This window comes from Macrotis lagotis, chromosome 8 (genome assembly GCF_037893015.1).
Source record: "Macrotis lagotis isolate mMagLag1 chromosome 8, bilby.v1.9.chrom.fasta, whole genome shotgun sequence".
NCBI classification, from domain to species: domain Eukaryota; kingdom Metazoa; phylum Chordata; class Mammalia; order Peramelemorphia; family Peramelidae; genus Macrotis; species Macrotis lagotis.
Window position 1 is genome coordinate 160,883,611 of NC_133665.1, and position 21,395 is coordinate 160,905,005.

The window sequence follows — 21,395 nt, forward strand, 5'->3', positions numbered from 1 at the left end:
CCGAGCTGCCTCTGAATGAGGGCGCCGTGCCATGCCCCAGCCTCTCTTTCTCCTCCAGAGCCGCATGGGCCCTGCCCCTGGGTGCCACCTGCTGCCCCCCGGATCCCCGAGCTGTGTCCGGGGCGCCCCCTAGCCCGGCCCGACGTGGCCCGGAGCGGCGGCCGCTCCCCCGGGGCCCTGCCGCCCTCCCTGGGCGCCCCGCTCCTCCGGGCCCGCGGGCAGCGGCAGGCGGCGCCGCCACCAGGCCGGGCCGGGCCCCGGGCCCCCCGCGCGGGGCGGAGCGAGGGCGCCCAGGGCGGGGGGCGGGGAGGAGACGGGGGGCGGCGCCGGGGGGCGGGCGGGGGTGACTCAGCCGCGGCCTCCGCAGCCCCGGCTTCCTCGGGGCTGGCTCCGCGGGCCGGCTGAGGGCAGGACATGGCGCTTCCCCCGGCGGCCGAGGCGACGGCCCGGAGCCCCCCGGAGCCGGCCGGGCCCCCGGACGCCGAGGAGCCGCTGGCCATGCAGCGCCTGGCCGAGCTGAGGCCGGAGCCCGGCGGGGTCCCCCTGCACTCCCCCTGGACCTTCTGGCTGGACAGGTGAGGCCGGGCCCCAGCGGCCCCAGCGGGTGGGGGGAGGGGGCGCCCCGGAGCCTCGGCCCCGCCCCCCTTCCGCCGGGGCTGGCCCAGCTCCTCCCCGCCTCCCTCCCTTCCTGCGCCCCCCCCCCCGCCGCGGCCTGCCTCGGGCGCCCCGCGCCCCCCCCCCCCCCCCCCCCCCCCCGCCGCGGCCTGCGTCTCGGGCGCCCCGCGCCCCTCTCCTCCCCCGGCACCTCCCCGGGCGCCCCCGCTGCTTTGTGCTTCCCACCGGCAGGACGGGCGCCAGAGGCCGCGAGCGGCACCAGTCACGCTCCGGCCCGGGGCCCCGGGCGGCCCGGCCCCGCCGGCGGGACCCGGAGCGCGAACCAGCCGGTCCGCTCCTTCCGTCCTCAGCCCGTGGCTGCGCTCCGCAGCGCCCCGGCCCTTCAAGTAGCCACCGAGGCAGAGCGCCCAGGGCCAAGGGCAGGCGCCCGGCAGCTTCAGCCTCGCCACCGCCCCGAGGCAGAGCGCCCGGGGCCAAGGGCAGGCGCCCGGCAGCTTCAGCCTTCCCGCCCGGCCACCGAGGCAGAGCGCCCGGGGCCAAGGGCAGGCGCCCGGCAGCTTCAGCCTCGCCACGGCCCCGAGGCAGAGCGCCCAGGGCCAAGGGCAGGCGCCCGGCAGCTTCAGCCTTCCCGCCCGGCCACCGAGGCAGAGCGCCCAGGGCCAAGGGCAGGCGCCCGGCAGCTTCAGCCTCGCCACGGCCCCGAGGCAGAGCGCCCAGGGCCAAGGGCAGCTGCCCGGCAGCTTCAGCCTCGCCGCCGCCCTTTAAGTAGCCACCGAGGGAGAGCGCCCAGGGCCAAGGGCAGGCGCCCGGCAGCTTCAGCCTTCCCGCCCGGCCACCGAGGGAGAGCGCCCAGGGCCAAGGGCAGGCGCCCGGCAGCTTCAGCCCGGGGCCAAGGGCAGGCGCCCGGCAGCTTCAGCCTTCCCGCCCGGCCACCGAGGCAGAGCGCCCGGGGCCAAGGGCAGGCGCCCGGCAGCTTCAGCCTTCCCGCCCGGCCACCGAGGCAGAGCGCCCAGGGCCAAGGGCAGGTGCCCGGCAGCTTCAGCCTCGCCGCCCGGCCCGCTCAGCCTCGCCGCCGCTCCGGAGGACGGGCAGGCAGTAGAGGCCGAAGCCTTTGAAAAGCTCAAACCGAAGGTGACGTTGCCTGACTTCCGCAAGCAGCTTTGGTGGCCGCAAGTTTCATCCCAAACGTTACAGAATGGTAAACTGATGGCCTCCCCAAAGACTGTCCAAAATCCATTCCGGGACAGTTAGTTTAAGAGCATCCAGTATGACGAACGACTAGCAGCAAATCTGCCGTGAAAGTATATAAAAATCCCTTAGGTTAGGCAAGTCTCTCACTTCACAGGCATCGAAAATTCTTGACCATCCACAGTGGTCATTATCTTCCAAATTGGAAGGGATAAGCTCTCCTCACTGAATTAATGCTCTCTTACAGTTTCTTCCGAATGGAGACTTAGACCCCTAGGCTATTCTCTTTGCCAGATCCACAGTGGAAGGGGGGGCTGGTGGAGTCTGAGGACCCATTCTCTCGTTTTTTCCCAAAGCAGTTCAATTTGATTGCTTTTGTATAAGATGCAAAATGCCGACAAGACTCATTTTCAAAGGTAAAGAAAGTCACAAAGGGAATTAAACAAAAATAATAGTCATTCTTTAGCTTCCTGCTTCTTGGTTTTAACCTTAGAATCTAATATTTAAGGGAGGCAAGTGTTATAGTCACTTTTGAAGTGTTCTGGAATTTTGTTGCCTAAAAGAATACTCGTGTTGATTTGTGGTTATGGATATGGAAAAAAGTGTTTCCCCTTAGACAAAATTTGAATTATCAAAAGCTTATATTAAACTGGAAGGTTCCTGAGCTAGGATAAGATTTTCCTTGTACAGATGAGCAAATTGAGTCCCAGGGAGGTAAAGCCAGTGTTTTAAGCACTGGTGCTATTGCTTTTGTCCTTCATTCTCAAAAAGGACCAGTAACTTCAGGAGGGTGATGGGTTGACTTGCAAGTGAAGTGGATTTAAGTGAGGCAGGGCAATGCAAAGGGCATCAGCCTCACTCTCTCCTCCAAGGGCATCTGAGTCCAGAGGCAAGACTTAGGTCAGGACTACTGGAGATCACCCCAGATGCAGGGGAGACTTTGATCTTTGTAAGCCAAGGTCTTTCCCAGGACTCAGTTCCTCTGAGAACATACTTTGAATGATTTAAGTTTAGATAAGGAATAATATAAAAGTCTAATCTGGATGGGTAAAACTCCTCACAATTAATGACCAAGATAAAAAAAAAACAATTGCTACTTAATTTACTCTGAGCTATCACAACCCAAACCACTATCAAATGAGGATTGGATTAGGACTAATTATTAACCACTTTGGTAAATCAAGACCACTGACCTTAGCTTAGAAAGCTGGGATGATTTTCAGACCTATGTCTTGCCACTAGATTCAGATGCCCTAAGAAAAGAGCAAGAATGATGACCTTATTTATTATATTTCTGCCTCACTTAAATCCAATTGACTTGAAAGTCAGTACATCAGCCTCCGGATCTCTTTGGTTCTCTTCAAGAATGAAGAATGTAGGGAGGCTAGGTGGAGCAGTGAGTCAGGAATCCCTGAGTTCAAATTTGACCTCAGACACTTAATAATTACCTAGCCGTGTGGCCTTGGGCAAGCCACTTAACCCCTTTTGCCTTGCAAAAACCTTTAAAAAAAAAAGATGTACAACAATCCATGAGTAATAATAGTTGCCCCACTGCCAACAGGTCAATCCTAGTTGGAGTTGGGCAGTGCTTGCTCTTTTCTTGTCCCAAACCTCCCTCCAACCCTCCTTCCCTTCCTTCCTATCTTCTCTCCACCCTCCCTTCCTTCTCTTCCCCTATTCCTCATGGGGAATAATATCCTTACATGTCAGAGCTCTGCTCAAAGGAATATAAATTTTGATTGCTGAAACCTCACTAGATAGCTTGAGGTTTGGGGGCTAGATTTTTTTTTTCGTTCCTACTTATTTATTTTATCATTAAAAAACCCCTAATAATTAATTCTTTTGTCCCATGTAGTTTCATTTATGATTTCTTAAAAACCAAGCTTTGATAAAGGTTATTTTTATTTCAATTTAATTTAAAGGGAGCTACTTGACCAAGCCTTAAGCTGTACCATAGCCTTCAAGAAACAACAATAATTTTCATTGATTTCTCCAGGTAGGTAGAAGATAGACAAAAATGATGTGTTCTTTCCGTGTTTCCTAACATTTTCTTTAAACAAGGTACAGGTCATATTTTATGATAAGTAAAAAAAGGAAAAACTCAATAAATAATATTCTTCCACTTAAGAGTTTAGGATTTTTTTCATTTTAGTAACTCAATAATTAATTTGAATCTATTTTCCTCACAGTATAAAAATCATTACTATTGATGGCTACATTCATTCATTAAACATAATTAGTTCAAACATGCCAAATAATAACAATATATTTTGCCCAGATCAATTTTTGAAATGGTTTTTATTGAACAGTTCCTCCACCCCACCAACCTAGTATCAGTAATAATTATAAACACAGTTCCCAGTTTAGGAACAAGTTGTGTTTCAAGTTTGTTTGGAGTTCAGAACGTATCTTCTGAAAGAGATCAATTTTACTCTGCTAATCTGAGTTCTGTGGGCTAGAATTAGAGTTCAGATATAGTGGAAAAATACTGAATTTGTAGTCAAGAAGACTCCAGTTCAAATCTCAGCTACAGAGTTCTCTCATCTGTCAGTCGAGAGGATTGGTTTGGACGTGACTTGATGTCATCCGATTCAGTACTATGTCTTTGAGTGTCCTCCCCCTTTTCTAGGTCATAGGCAAAATTTTCCAGTGGTCAGCATTGTCTTTGATATCCTCAACTCTTACTTTTTCCTGAACGCCTTTCCCCAACCCCTCTCCTTCCCTAAGTTTTCTCCCTCGCCTCCCTTTGCAATCCCAACTCTCAGTTCTTCAACGATGGATTTTAGGAGCAAAATGATTAATGTATTAATGGTTGAAAGTGTCTCATCTATTTGAGAAAAGTTCCTATCTTTTAAAAGAGCAAATGTTTGTTAACCCAACTAACTTTCCAGTCCCTTTGAAAGAATTTCAGGCAGAAGAGGAAAGAAAGGGGTCCAAACATTTATTAAATTCCTATTATGTCCTAGGCATTGTTCTAGGCAGTCTCACGACTGATTTTGATTCTCAGATGAATTGATCCTCACAACAGTTCTAAGTGGGAAAAACAACAACAACCAAACAAACCTGGGAGGAAAGAAAAGATTTATTGGGGCACGAGGCAGGATGGTTTGCATCTCTTCCTATTCGTCCTGGTTTCTTTCTTTTCAGATCTGTGAACCCTCCAGATTTGCTAAAAGTGCCAAATAATGGTTCTCTTTCCCCTGAGAGTGAAACAGGGATCTGGAGGTGGAGAAGAGGTTGTCTAGTGACGGTTCTGTCTATGTCTATTGTGAAGGGTAATTTTAAATTTTAAGACATGATAATTTTAAATTATAAAAAGAACTGAAGGGCTTATAGCCTATGAAGCTATGTTAACGTTGTCTTTTTAAAATGTTCATCTTTTATTGATTCTTCAGAGGGACAGTATTTCTAAAATGTTAATGGAGTTCCTTTTTAGAATTGACTTTTATTTTTTCATGTTATTTCGTTGTTTCTTTGTCTATGACCTAAGGTTTAAAAGTGCACTTCTCCTGCTAATCACTGCTATTCTTGCCACAAGGAAATCTGCTATCCTTGAGGGGTGCAGGTAGATAGTAAGGAGTCTGGATCCAGTATTTTTATACCAGCACACTATCCTTCAAGGTTGTCTAGTTTGTTATCCAAAGCAGTCTGGTCTCCTATCTCTAACTTTGCAAGTAGACTCAAGCAATGAACCTTTCTTAGTCATAGGAGGGAAGGAGAGGCTATTCCTAGCACTTCCTTTCCAGTTCCCAATTGATCAAGTTGTTCCCATCCCCATAATGCTGCTAATCCTATAATCAATTACAATCCCCTGGATTCAGTTGGCATCTGTTTTTTTTTTATGTTTTTGCAAGGCAAATGGGGTTAAGTGGCTTGCCCAAGGCCACACAGCTAGGTCATTATTAAGTGTCTGAAACTGAATTTGAACCCAGGTACTCCTGACTCCAAGACCGGTGCTTTATCCACTACACCGACTAGCCACCCCTCCACTATGCCACCTAGCTGTCCCAGGATCTGTTTTTGTAAAATGACTCAAACTTACATATCTAGCTTTATTCTCTCGGGAAATACAGTATAAAAGCACATTTGTGAGTACTGAACTTTTCAACTTAAATGACCCAAAGGCAACACAAATTCAGCATGTCCAAATTCTCTGCCTTCTATTTTAAAGTTGTCCTTCCTCCAACGTCTCTCCTTTATTTCATAGCAAAAGGGGGAAAAAAGGGACCAGAAAGGTCATCTAGCATAGCATCTTACATTTAGAGCTAGAAGACCTTTAAAGTTATAGAGATCCACCCTCTCATTTTACAGATGACAAACTGAGTCACAAAGCACTTGATAACCCCACTGGGTTCTCATGATAACTGTCCAAAACAGAATTAAAACCCAGACCTTCCCTACTGAGGATAGTACTCTGTCTTTGTTTCTGCTGAGTCTAGCACCATCTTTAACACCACTTAGGGTCATATATTTCACTATATCTATCTATTTATCTATCTATATCTATATCTATATATATAGAGAACACATGTATATATATATACATGCATACATCATATATTGATGTGTATATATATGTACACATTGATATATATATATACATATATATATATATATTTACATACATATAAGATATATGTATCCTAAAACAAACTACTTAAAGGTCAGTTCTAACTACATCACTCCCATACTCAGGAAGCTTCAATGGCTCCATTTTTGCTTCTAGGGAAAAAATACAAACTCCTGACCTTAGCATTTAAAGCCCTTTCATTCTGGATCCAGCTTGTCTTTACTGATTCATTTTATTTCATGACAATCATTCTATGTTTTATTCAAACTGTCCTTCTTGCAGTTCCTTCAACTCAGTGTCCTACCTCTCATCTCTGTACCTTTGTAAAACTGTTCCCCATGCCTGGAATATCTTCCCTTTTCATTTCTACCACTTAAAATCCTTAGCTAGATTTATGAATCATTTCAAGCTCTATCTTCTATGCAAACTTTCCCCAGTGTCCCGAATTGATGCTCCTCAGATTAAATAGTATTAAATAAATTAAATAAATGTTGTATTCATGGGAGACACTGGTGTAGGAGCTAGAGAAACAGTTCAGGACACAAGTAGACCAAGTTCTACCCCTGATACATACTGGGTAAGTCCCTTAACCTCTCAGGATCTCAGGCAGTACCCTAAGTCTGTAAAATCACAGAGCATTGGCAAATGTCTTGGTAGAGCGTATTTCCTTCTGAGAATTCCTGGCGCTAATGAAATCACTGAAGTCTGCTAGGTAGTAGGGCATACATTTAAGAAAGCTATTTTGTGTTTTTCTTTTTATCCCTAGTACCTACTACAATAACTAGCATGGAGTAAGTGCTTACTAAATACTTGTCCAGTTAACTGGTGATCATTTATTTAGTTCAATACCTTCACTTTCTAGATAAGAGAACTTGGTCCACAGAAGTTAAATATACTTGGTTCTGTCTTCTAACTATGAGGTGACTGAATTTTTTCCACCTTGTCATGTGAGTAAAGAAAATAGAAGAGCAAAAAGAGCAACCAGTAGAAACGATAAGAGAAATGGATAAAATGATACAAGAGAAGATGTAGAGAACAGGAAGGGATGGAAATGGGTCCAAGGATAAGAAAAGTATTAGAGGAAGAGGGTGTCCTTGAATTTTCTATGAGCTTAATTCTGTATCTGTCTGTGTCTTGACAGAACATCATTTCTAGTATATATCAGGGGCAAGCAAATTTGAAGTCACATAACTTGGTATATTTAGGAGACATTGATTGACCAGACACTCAGCACAAAGATACAGACAATTGGGCCATGATGGGAATCAGTCAGTCAACAAATCAGTCAGGCTCTGGGCTGGGTCAGGGAAGCCTGAGTTCAAAGCTGGTCTCTGAACTTAATTAACTTTATGACCTTGGCCTAGTTTTTTTAGCCTCTGTTTTGCTTCTGTTCCTCATCTGTAAGATGGAGATAATAAAAGCACAACAAGTTTAAGCACTTTGGATCTGGATTTCAGAAGATCAAGGTTTAAGTAATGACTCTATCTTGAATGGTATGACCTTGGACAGGTCACTTAGCTTCTCTCTTCCTTAATTATGTATCAATCAATAAATCTTTCTTAAGTACTTCCTTTGTGTTAAACACTGTGAATATAAAATGAGGAAGTATGTCAAATTTTGCTTGAATGTTCAACAAGCACAGTAGGAGTAAAATTGTAATGGGTTAAAAAAGAATACATGCTATAGCTCATCTATATGTCTAAATATCTGTATTTCTGCATATCAGATACATTTATATGTACATATATATATATCTTAGATGGAAATACAGATATAGATATATAAAACAAGCTCTTTCTCTGTACTGTTTTGGTCCAACTTCTCTTGTTGCCGGGGTATTTTTTTGTTGGTTTTTCACTTAAAGCTCACATGCTCCTCTTTCTTTTCCTTTCTATCTGATGGGCAAAGAAGTCTACTTTGTTTCCCACCATTCATTCATTCTATCAACACAGAGTTTATGCAGTTCATTGTGTTGAGTGCTAAGGGTGATACAAAGATAAATGGAAAGTGTTTACCAGGGAATTACAATCTATTGTGTGTGATAAGGACAGCTAGGTGGCACAGTGAGCTGTGGGCCTGGGTCAGGAAAACCTGAGTTCAAAACTGGTCTCTGGGCTTAAGTAACTTTAAGACCTTGGCCAAGTTATTTAGCCTCTGTTTACTTCTGTTCCTCATCTGTAAGATGGAGATAATAAAAGCACCTTCCAGAGTTGTTCTGAGAATCTAATAAGATAATAATTGTAAAACGCTTAGGAAAGTGCTATGAAAAAAGTTACTGTTATTGTTATTATTGCTCACCATCATCAGAAATGACATGAAACTTAGATTATGATAACTACATAAACAGGACAGAGACTTATGGGAGAGATAGATGGAATAGACAGTGAATATTTCTGTCTTGGGAAAACTTCCTGGAGAAGTAGCATTAAGCAATACTCAGTCATTAATATCTGACAGATGAGTTGGAGAACTGGTCATCTGAAGAGTAGCAAATACCTAATTCCTTCTCTTTCCATCCTGCTTAAAGTTTTTAAGTCTTCTTGTAGTTGTTGATAAATCATTGAGGAATCATTGAGTATCCAGTGCTTAGCTTGATAAATGCTTGTTTCACTGACTGCTTTCAGGACCAGAAGTCTCCCGGAATCTTAGTAAGTTGGGGGAAAAAAAAGTCAAGAAAGCACTGGCTGACTAAATGTATATTGTATCTAGAGAAACAATCCTTTTCTGTGATCTTCATATAATAGGAATTCTGCTTCCTTGTTAGTCCTCTCCAGTAAACATATCACTATAAAAAAATGTGGTCACTGTGAAGAGTGAAAAGTGCTCTGATTCAAGAACTATTATTCTTTTTCTTTTTCTTTTTTAGTTTTTGCAAGGCAACAGGGTTAAGTGGCTTGCCCAAGGCCACATAGCTAGGTAATTATTAAGTGTCTGAGCCGGATTTGAACTCAAGTACTCCTGACTCCAGGGCTGGTGCTCTATCTACCTAGCCACTCCAAGCACTATTATTCTTTTAAGAAAAAAGGAACAGGGCCGCTAGGTGGCATAGTGGATAAAGCACCAGCCTTGGAGTCAGGAGTACCTGGGTTCAAATCCAGTCTCAGACACTTAATAATTACCTAGCTGTGTGGCCTTGGGCAAGTCACTTAACCCCATTTGCCTTGCAAAAACCTAAAAAAGAAAAGAAAAGAGGAACATCTGATGATGAAGCTATTTAACTTTTTGTCAGCAAATTTTCTAAGAGTGAGTAGCCTGATTGCAGAACAAATAAACATCTGCAGAAGAGATTTCCTTTAACAATTGAAACTCTTTATCTTCTAATTGCTTCTGGTCATTGTGACTAGTGAAGTTTCACTGTTCAAAGATTCCTTCACTTTCTTTTGTGACCTTGACCTTGACTTGGTCAGTAGATGTAACTCTTCAAGTATGAACCCTCTACACATGAAGATTAGCAATTTATCTATTACTCAGCATTGAAGTTGTCTGGAGGTTCAAGAATCTGCCTGTGGTAAGAGAGCTAGAAAAAGATCCAATGAACTTAATGACCAGTCCTTTAATTAGAACAGGAAGCTTCCTGTCCTCTAACGTTGCAGAGATTCATTAATCATTTTTTCTTTATTTTTATTTCATTAAATATTTCCTAACCACATGTAAAAGAGTTTTTAACAATCTTTTTTTTTTTAATTTTGAGCTCCAAATTCTCTCTTTCCCCTCCCTTTTCCACCCTTCAGACCCTTTGGTATTAATTAGATTTCTAAATCCATGAAATGAATAATAATACCTCAGCTTTGCTAGTCAGAATACAGTTATCTATTACCTGGATGAGAGTCAGTGTAGTCCATAAGTTCATAGAGAGCTGACCTCTGAGCCAAGTTCAAAAATCACCCCTGAAATATACTGGCTATGTGATTTGAGTTGTATCATTGATCCACCCATTTATGTATACTCTTGATATTGATTCCACATAGTATACATCTAATAAATGCTTTTTAATTCATCTTTTCCAATCATATTTTCCTTAGTAATAGTTTAAAACCTTGAGTTGTTTTAATATTTTAACCAGCCAGGTGTTGTCCTAAATTTAATAAACAAGATCTGAGTTCAAATCCTGTCTCAGGCATTTTCTTGCTGTGTGACCCTATACTTAACTTCTATGTACCTCAGTTTCTTCATCTGTAAATTAGGAGATAATAGTCCCAATGGGGTAGCAGACACAACTGAGGTAATATGAGAAACATTCTGCAAACTTAAAGTGCTATAAAAATGCTAGTGATTATTAATTGAGGCAGACTTTTAACTCTGATTTTGGATTATGTTGTAGTCATGCCAAATAATAATTTTGAAAGACATTCTGAAATATCTTCTTGTTAAATACTAATTTTATACTATGTAGCACTGCACTAATAAATATATTGCTTAAAAGAGTTCGCTTTAAAGTTTATTCCCTCACTTAATAGATTAAATTGCTTTACACAGACATATTAAAAATTATATGAGCTGATTATATCTGGTCCAAATGGTGCAATATATAATATATGACCATCGATCCTGGTATCATTTAGAATTTGTGAAACCTGTCATAGGTACTCTCACCTGTACCTGGTATTGTTCAGGGACCCATATGCCAGGTGACCCTCAGATTATATTGGAAATACTTTCAAAGTACATTTCCCAAATGACTGATGTCTTATCTCCTGATTAGATAGACCCTGGCAGAATAGGAGAACCACCTGTCTCTACAACATCTTCTTTTGGAATTAGAAACCAAGCCTTAGAAAATATGAAACGCATATAATATATGGGGAAACACAGAAAAATCATTATTAGATTTTTATAATTCTTTCAGAACTGGAGTTTGAATAGATGGTCAAAGGACAGGGTTCTTTTTTTACATAAAACTTGACTTGTATGTCATACAGCAAGGTAAAAGGGAAAGGACAATGGATCTTGAATTTGAGGATTTGTGTTCAAATCTTGAATCTACCATTGTGTAACTACAGGCAAGTCCCTTAACCTTCTTTGGCTTCGATTTTCTATTCTGTTAAAAGAGGGGATTAAACCAGAGGGAGCCTGGCATCCCTTCTAAGTGTTATTCAAATATATTTTAAAATTCTGTGAGTATTTATTAAGTACCTACTATGATCAAGGCAGAATTGTTGATATAATCTTAATCTGACATCTGGTTAATGGAATATAGTGTGGTTTGAAGTTAACAAAATATTATAGTCTCCTGTTAATCGAGTTTTGAGTTTAAAAGTTAGTAACCAATTGGTCCAGATCTGGAGGGAGAAAGAGGGAAAGAGAGAAAGAAAGGAGATGAGGAGAGAGAGAGAGAGAGAGAGAGAGAGAGAGAGAGAGAGAGAGAGAGAGAGAGAGAGAAGAGCAAGAGTAAGGTGGAGGAGGAAGGTGAGAGGTCAAGGGAAGTGGAAAGAAGAGATAGGTCAAAAAGATCCCTAATTCTGACAGGTCTCTAAGGTATTACACTTGTTAACTGAAATAGGAGTTGAAGCAAATGGCCATAGATTTAACCATTTTGACAATGCTTTAATTGGGATTTGAGTTTGATTTGGTGAGAGCCCAAGTGTATGTTTCCTGAATGTATCGGAGGGAAGAGTTCTACAAAGTCTTCCAAATAAAAGAATGAATAATCCTATATAGGGGAAAAAGACCCTTTTGATTGAAAATAAAAAGAAGCAGAAAGAAGTCTATTTTTAAAAAAATATAATGTTTCTCATCTCTTAAATAATTTAAGTGATGGAGAACTCCTACTAAAATAAAATAATAATAATGTTTCATTGAAGCTTGGGATAACATAGAAGCCATAAGTCCATTCAATCCATTTTGATGTGTGTTTAATCATTGCACAAGGCACTTTTATTAGTAATACACTGATTGAATATGGTATCATTTCCACCCCACTGTTAAAAGTAGTTATTATTGTAGACTTAATATTGGAAAATAAAACGTAATCACAATAGTAATTACACATGCTTACATGCATATATGTGTGTATGTATATCTAGTCTTGATAAATTTTAAATAAGGAAAGGAGACCCAGAATTTCAGCAGTTCAGATTTACTTAATGGTTTTCACTTATCTCTGTTGGCAGCAGATGCTTGCCACAAAAGTCTCTCTTTTCTGATATTTTTATGCACCCAAAGGAGTTTTATCAAGTTATAATGATCCTTACAATTCAAGCATCTGAAACTCTAGAAGTATCTTCTCTTATACTCTGCCTCCTAATATTTGTCTTTATACATCCCTAGTAACTAGCATAAAGACTTGCACAGAATAGAGGAATGTATGTTAAAATGGTCTATAACATGACAAGTATCTAATAAAGAGCATTCCTTTTTTGTGTTTTTTTCACAGAATGTATGGTGATAAAATTATAAAATCTATTTTATAGAATATATGTATGTATGTATACCTGTAGTTTTTGTACACATAGACACATATAATTTTACGTGTGTGTATTCACACATAATTTTATTATACACATATCTAATTTTTTTGTACTAGATGTCTGATTTCATTGATGTTGGGACCTCCCAGTGAGGAACTCCCTCTCTCAATGCAGATCCGATTATGTTATATAATTTCAACTCTTAGAGAACTGAAGGGGGACCCTCAGAGATTCAAGACTTTCCCAGCATCGTTGTCATTATATGTCAAAGAAATTTGATAACAATTCTTCCTGACTCTGAAGTCAACTCTCTCTTCTGCCTGTTGATCCAGGCATAGACATATTCAGTCTACCAAATGCCTTGTAGTGCTATCATACATTCTGTAAATAAAATGTCTGACACATACTGTATGCTTATATAAATGCTAGTCATTGTTATTGAATATACTCCTTGTTAAGTATTTACTCATACTATCGACCATTTGAATTAAAAAAAAATTGAGCCTCTATTCTGTGTAAAGTTCTAGAGATATAATGAAGACAAAAATGATAAATAGCCCCCATCTTTAAGAAGATGATCTTCTATTGGGGAAAATAATAGGGAAACAATTAGTGAATTACAAGATAATTTGAAAGAATTAGATACCGGTAGCTTAAAAAAAGTCCCCATTGCCCTTCTTTACCCCCTCAGTGGAAACATTAGGAAAGTTCAGGATCATAAAAGTAGAGCTAAAAGGGACCTTAAGATCCACCAGTCTAACCTCCCCATTTTATAGATGAGTGCCAGAGAGGAAAAGTGACTTTCTCAAAGATTATAGGTAAAAATTACCTGAATTGAAATTCATCCCCAGGTCCTTTGATTCACATTCAGCTTTTTATAAACTTCCTAGTACTATCTTCTGCAGAGGTGCAAGGGGAGTACATTTTAGACATGAGGTGGGATAGGCTGGACAAAGATAGATGAAAAGCTTTACTGAGATTAAGGTTATGACTAGTAGGCCAATTTGATTGGAATTTAGTGTAAATTAAGGTGAGTAACATGAAATAAGTCTGGAAGGATAAAGTTTGATTTTGTAGGGCCTGGTTTGTTTTTTGGTTTTTTGGTCCTTCATTTTTTGAAGAAGACCACAACAACAGGTAGGTGATGCCATGACAAGCACATGTACTGGGTTTGAGTGAGGGGGGCTATGCTTAGTCACCAGCCTCACTTTCTTTTCCAGAGCCATCTAGGTCCAGTGGCCAAATAGGAATCAGAACAACTGGGGATGACACTGGGTGTGAGGTGATTTAGTGCTAAGTGACTTGCCTAAGGTCACACAGCTAGCACAGCTAGTAAGAGTCAAATGTCTGAGGCTGGATTCAAACTCCAATCCTCCTGATTCCAGTGCTCTATCCATTGCACCACCACCTAGCTGACCCTTGAAAGGTTCAAATGCCAGACAAAAAATGTTGTGCTTTATCTTGTAGGCAATAGGGATCCAGTGGAAATGAGGTTTTTTTGCAGTGTAGTGACATGGTAAGACTTAAGAGTTAAGGGTATTGATTTGAAGTGTGAATTGAAGAAAAGAGATGGGAAATAGCAACATCAGTAAAGAAACTATTGGAAGGAATTCTGGTCAAGATAAATGCCTGACCAGAGGTGGGCAGCCCAGCTCCCACGTACCTGTCCCAAGAAAAATATAAACAAAGATAGAATGATGGTTGAGAAATCCCATGAGAAACTAGAGAAAGTGGCCCCAGAACTGTACAAATAATCAGATCAGATAGCAGCATAAGAGACCCGCCAAAACCAGCACCAGCACAATCAAACAAGAGGGAGGGTTCCCAGAGTGTCCATTCACCTATAGCAAGTTTGGAATGCTCCCAAGGGAAAGCTCCATAGTGATCAGAAACCAAAAGAGAGACTTTAAGCACAAATGGTAGTGAAATTTCAGTCAGGACACAACAGGACAGAGATTGGGCTCTCCGAGATGTTAAAATACCATAGAATGACCTGAAGATCCAATGTTCTTACCTCCATAGATCCAGGTATTAGGGACTGGGTTTAAACCTACTTTTGCACAGATACACTCCAGAAGATGGCAATTGAGTGCAGTGACCCAGGTGGAGCCTTGATTGTAGGGCCAACCAAACCATCCAGTAGCACAGTGGGGATGAGGGGATAGGTAGATGCATCCTGGCCCTATCACAATACTTTAAGAATTAAGACTAGAGAGATGAGTAAAAAAGAAGCATACACTGACCTTTGAAGTTCTTACCCAAAAGGAGAGAGTGATTCTATAACCACTATAAGCAGAGACTCAAAGGAAAACGTGTTTTCAATAATTAGAAAAAATATATCAAGAGATAAAGTAAAACAAAATTTCAGGAGGGAAGAGTTAGATAACATTTTCCATCATGTCTTTTTTTTAATATAAATATTTAATTTGTTTTCCAATTATATATACAATTGTAGTTTCTACCAGTTGTTTTATGCAGTTTTCAATTTTACAATTTCCCCCTCTTCCCCCTTTCCTCTCCCCTCCCCAATAGAAGGCAGTCTGATAGTCTTTACATTTGTTTCTGTGACATGCATTTATCAAAATCGAATGAGTTGACAAATAAAACATATCCTTAAGGAAGAAAATACTAGAGAAAGGAAGAAAGAAAATAGAGATTATGTCTTTTAGAATTATCTTCGGGGGCAGCTAGGTGGCGCAGTGGATAAAGCACCGGCCTTGGAGTCAGGAGTACCTGGGTTCAAATCCGGTCTCAGACACTTAATAATTACCTAGCTGTGTGGTCTTGGGCAAGCCACTTAACCCCGTTTGCCTTGCAAAAACCTAAAAAAAAAGTTGTAAAGAATTAACTTCAATCACTGAACTGCTGAGAACTGAGACCATCATAGTTGATCATTTCACAGTACTACTATTAATGTATACAGTGTTTAAAAGAAAAAGAAAAATATCCTGGCCACTGACACATATAAAAATGCACAGAATTGAGAAGGAAATTCAGAAGGAAGCACGAAGTGTAGTATGTGGAATTAATATATTAAAAAAGTGGTGTGCATGGTTTTATATATTATCTTCTTTATGTTCCACTTGTTATATGGAAAGGTTCCTTTAAATACATACACAGAAAACTATGACTGGAGTCTAGGCAAGAGGTGAGAAGGGCCCCAACTGGGGTGAGAATTGTATTTGCATTGAAAGCAAAGCAGAACTATCAGAGACTCCTCCCCTGTTCTATATGTATGAAATAGTTTTCCTTTTCATATATATATATGTGTGTGTGTGTGTGTGTGTGTGTGTGTGTGTGTGTGTGTGTGTGTGTGTATATGCTGCAGAGCCTCTGCCTTCCTGATTTCTCCACTTGCTATTTGTATCTCACCTGAATGACTTTTTAGTTATGTTTATATATTATATTAATATTTGTTAAATATATTTGTTTTATTGCTTAATATAAATATTAACATAGAGTTATTATATATTACTCATACATTCTATGCAGTATTTTTTTTTAGTTTTTTTGTAAGGCAAACAGGGTTAAGTGGCTTGCCCAAGGCCACACAGCTAGGTAATTATTAAGTGTCTGAGACCGGATTTGAACCGAGGCACTCCTGACTCCAGGGCCAGTGCTTTATCCACTACGCTACCTAGCTGCCCCTCTATGCATTATTTTAGAATTATGGATGTAGAGTTAGAAGAGACCTGAGGGACCAGTTTATAGTCCCCTCATTTTACAGATAAATAAACTGAGGTCTAGAGGGGCCAAATTACTTGGTCTGGTCCAAGGAGATAATATGTATCCAAGGGCACCATTCTTTCTACTTTCATTTTAGTAGAATGGCTTCAAGGTCCTTGAGGCTAGGGACTGTATGTTCTTTTTCCATTTATATTGCCAATGCTTAGCACATAGTAAGCACTTAATAAATGTGAGGGTTTTTTTTTTTTTTAGGTTTTTTGCAAGGCAAATGGCGTTAAGTGGCTTGCCCAAGGCACACAGCTAGGCAATTATTAAGTGTCTGAGACGGATTTGAACCCAGGTACTCCTGACTTCAGGGCCCGTGCTTTATCCACTGCGCCACCTAGCCACCCCTAAATGTGAGGTTTTTAGAGATGTTATGAAAATAAAAATAGGCATGGATGATGAGCTAAAGAGAAGAAATTTGACACTTAGATGACTAAAAGGGTGTTCAGACTTTCATCAACTATTTAATGCCTATTATTTTCAAGGTGCTCCATTAGACTCAGTTTGTAGGGTTTTTACAAGTAATTCAGAGAACAAAGCTTTTGGTGAGCAAAGAAACTATCTCAGTCATTTGGGATCTGCTAGATTATACATCTCCTTGTAACTCTTTAGTTTTTGTTTTGTTTTTAGGTTTTTGCAAGGCAATGGGGCTAAAGTGGATTGCCCAAGCTAGGTAATTATTAAGTGTCTGAAGTCGAATTTGAACTCAGGTACTCCTGACTCCAGGGTGAGTGCTCTATCCACTGCACCACCTAGCAGCCCCTAACTCTTTAGTTTTTAATAGAGAAGCTGTTTGCTAGTTTTTTTTAACTTCCAAAACCCTCTTTCCATTATATCTAATCCTTATACCTTGGAATTTTGTCAAATTATCAATGTGAGGTTGCAGAATTATGAATATATTTATTCTCCTCTTCATCCTGATTCCTATCATCCTAAGTGTTCAATGTTCTTAAAGTCAGATCAGCCATAATATGATACTAAAAAAAGTGGCACAATTTAAGGACCTTAACTCCCTAATATTCCTGAGATCTATTTTCCTTTCTTTCCATTTTCCTCTACCTGCTCCTCTACCATTCCCATCCAGCCCAAGCAAGAATAAATGAGATTAATACAGTTTTCTAACTCTTGCTGTGTAGAATGTCAGATGAGATGCTGTAGTATGTTGCCATCTAGTGGACTATAAAGTGAATTAATGATGAACATTTTGATTTAGCTGATTGTAAAAAAAAAAGTACAGTACTCTTAGTTTCTTGTCCCCAGAAGCAGTGCATTCTAACTATAAAAGAGGAAATTATTTTAGAAACCTCTTGAAAATACAGTTAAATTAAGGTTTGATTTTAATTTTAAACTTTATTCCTCAAGTAAAGAAACAGGTTGATACTTATAAAGAGAGCTGGCATTACAGTCAAAGAGCCTGGGTTCAAATTCCAGGTCCTTCTGTTATTATTTGTGTGGCTTTGGTCAAATTGTTTAACCTCTCTGTACCTCAGTTTACCCATCTGCAAAGTAGAAAATCTAAATGATCTCTAAGATCCCTTCCAGCCCTTAATCTATGATCATAGATAAGTGAGCAGATGAAAGCATATATTTATCTCAGGAAAGGAACAAGGAGGACTAGAGACCATTACAGACTTATTTTGGTTTTTTACCCATTTATTCTCATTTTGCAGATACTCAGAAGCAGCATTTATAGTGTTTTGAGCTTTCAAAATGTTTCACAAATATTACTTGGACTTCTCTTCATAAAACCCCTGTGAGGTGATATTATCCTCATTTTAGGTATGAGACAACTGAGTCATAGGGAGGTTAGATTACTTTCCCAGAGTCACAGAGCTAGTAAGTATTGGAGGCAAAATTTGAACTTAAATTCTGCCTCTAGGTTTCTGCCTCTAGGTCTAGGACTCTATCCATGATGCTACCTAGTGCCGCAGAAATAGTGGCAGAGTTGAGATTCAAGTTGAGATCTGCTACCTCCAACTCCAACTCTTATTTCCTGCACTCCATGACTCCTGTTTCTAGTTCTGCCACATAATAGTGATCAGAGCAATAATCCTTCATGTTTTCCATCTTCATCTGTAAACTAACATAACTAGTTTATGAAGTTTAAGGTCCAATGGCAAAAGGCTATTTATAGCTTATTTATTTTACTTTATTCATCTCCTTTAGACTGTAAAACTTTCCTAGCTCATTTTTAGTTATTGTTAAGCTTCCAAGGACTTTGGCTATGGTTCTGCCTTAAAGAAATAAACACGTTACTTTAAAAAGCAAGAATAATATTTCAGCACCTTTTAAAATAAACAGCAACCTAGCAATTCCAACTCTTTAGTTCAAAATTTTACCTTTTAAGGCTTTTTAAAAAAGTTTTAAACACTTATTTATGATTTATGGGCACTTTTTACTTTAAAATGTTACACCTATTAATTACAATTTAGCTTAATTATAATTGGTAAAGTATTTTTATTAACTTTAATTTTTTGTTGGGGGGGTGATATTTTACTTAGGTCTCTCCCTGGTACTACAGCAGCTGAATGTGCATCAAACTTGAAGAAAATCTACACAGTGCAAACAGTGCAGGTAAGAGAAATGAAAGGTCAAGTTATTTAAGTACATGTTTTCAGTGAGTAGCTTTTTCTCTAAAGTCTTATAAATGAGAACATGAGAAATGCTTTACAAGGTCAGGTTCATACAGATCTAAAACTAGAGATAAAAGCTTGTGCAATGAGAGACACATTTACAACATTTTTATGTATTAAGATGTGGCCATCTCCAGTTGTCCTGATCTCTATCTTGCCTCTGGACCCAGACGACTCTGGAGGGAAAAGCGAGGCTGGCGACTTTGCACTGCCTTCCCTCACTTACATCTAGTTCATTTGTAAGTCATGGTGTCATCTTCCTGAAGGCATGATGTTCTTCCAGAATGAAGAACAAATAAAACAATGGATTAAGTGCTAACTCTGCCAGGCTTTCTGATAAGTATGGAACATAAACACAAAACATGAAATTATCCCTGTACCCAGTGAGCTTACAGCTCTGTCTGTATCACATGCCTGCAAATTGTATAAAATCAATGCAATGCAAATTTACATGAACATTCAATAATAAGCCAGAGATTATGGATGGCCTCATGTTATTATAGATATTTTGTGTTTTGTGGCACATGTGTTACATGTTACACATGACGATTAAAGCTTCTTGGAGGAGTTACATACAGTGGTCCAATTTTGAAAACAAGGGTTTTCAATTTCCTTTACCTTGTTATGGTGATTGAGTGTTTAATCTAGGATCGTTGATCTTGCACTGTCATTAAAATTCATTTTTAGGCTGCCCCCTAGGAGTGAAGAATGAGCCACACACTTAACTCACTTCATTCTATTGCTCTCATCCATGAAATTTGTAATGCTAAGTCATTTGTGACTAAAGAAATAAAAGGAGAAAAAATTATTTATTAAGTGCTAGCTGTGTGCTAAGCACTGAGAAATAAATATTTTTTTAAAAAGAGATAGTCCTACCAAAGACAGCATGAGTGGAGGGGAGCAAGAGAGAATGGGGAGGTTTTGGGTTTTTTTTTTCTTGTCATGGTAGTATATGGCTGCTTTGTAGGCAGAGTGAGATACCTGGTACACCATTACTTAGCTGGAAGGCTAAAAAGCTAAAGCATGGTCTGGTGACTAGGACTGGCCAGTATATAGAAAAGACTAAATTAGCTAGTTTTGATGTACTGAGTCACTAGTTAACTGAGGTGAGCCCTGGGACAGAAATTCCAAAAGTGAGTGGATTAACTGCCCTAGGCATTTTTTGGGAGGGTGTTGAATTCAAGAAGAACCATAATGAAGTTCCTGTCTCAGATTGGGTGTTCGGGATCCTCATCTGGGGAGATGAAGTAGATCAACAGCAAAGGCAGATAGTGAAATGATCTAGGTAGATGGTGATGGGATACAAGCCTGCAGCTGGTTAGTGGGAAGGGAATGAGGATTTATGTAGAACCTGTTTTGTTATAGGCACTGTCCTAAGAGTACTAGTAATATTATCCTTGTAACCACTCTGAGAGGTGGAGGCTATTATTAATCCCCAATTTTTAGTTGAAGAAACTGAGGCAATAAGCTATTAAGGGCATTGCCCAGTCATATAGCTAGTAAGTGTCTGAGGCTGGATTTGAACTCAGGTCTTCTTGACCCCAAGCTTAGTACTCAATCTGACTTCTTCCTATGCTGTTTTGCACAAACTTAGTCTCAGACCATAGATCCTAGGATTTGGAGCTAGAAGGGACCTTAATGGCCCAATCTTCTCATTTTACAGATGAAGAGTCTGAGGTCTCAGATTTTGTGACTTCCCCAATGTCAATTCTAATCCAGCCCTTTCTACACTACCACACTCCTTTTCTTAAATTTGTTTCTTACCCTGTGTTAATGCTTTTTAAGGGGGTAAAGGAAGTGGTGAGGAGCTCTGAATCTGTGATTTCATTCTTAAAGAATAATCCTAGTGAGGAAAACCCCCTATCAAGGCAGATTGGCCATTTTTGTAACATTTAGGGTTTTTGGGAGGCATTGAAAATGTTAGTGATACAGTGTCATTTACCCAGGATGAATCAGAGGCAGGGCTTCCTGACTCTTAAATCAATACTCTTATCCAACCATTATGCATGGTGCTTCTATACTGTTATGTTAAATTGTGTGTAATTTGTACAAATTATTTGGGTAATATGACTTCCCATTGGATAGAAAACAGTATGGGCTTCCAGGTGAGAGACTAGGGATGCTGCTGCCTATGGGATCACTGCTTAAACTAAGAAAGGGGTAGGATGGGGGATTCTGAGGTATTTGTGCCTCTTTTCTTTTCCTTTTATCAGTAGATATGACCAGTGTTGTTCTAACACATCCACCTAC

The 21,395-nt window shown here is 40.5% G+C and overlaps 1 protein-coding gene across 5 annotated transcripts in view; it reads left to right on the forward strand.

Annotated features, from left to right (window-relative positions):
- The first annotated feature begins 353 nt into the window (after positions 1-353).
- The window catches only part of EIF4E3 (eukaryotic translation initiation factor 4E family member 3), a 46,961-nt gene continuing 25,919 nt past the window's right edge, over positions 354-21,395 (forward strand). The window contains exons 1-2 of one of the 5 annotated variants that reach the window (XM_074198720.1): positions 354-575; positions 19,014-19,086. In XM_074198720.1, coding sequence (XP_074054821.1) covers positions 415-575; positions 19,014-19,086 — 234 coding nt within the window. In that variant the 5' untranslated portion in view covers positions 354-414. The other 4 variants (XM_074198722.1, XM_074198725.1, XM_074198723.1 and 1 more) reach the window with 4 other exon arrangements.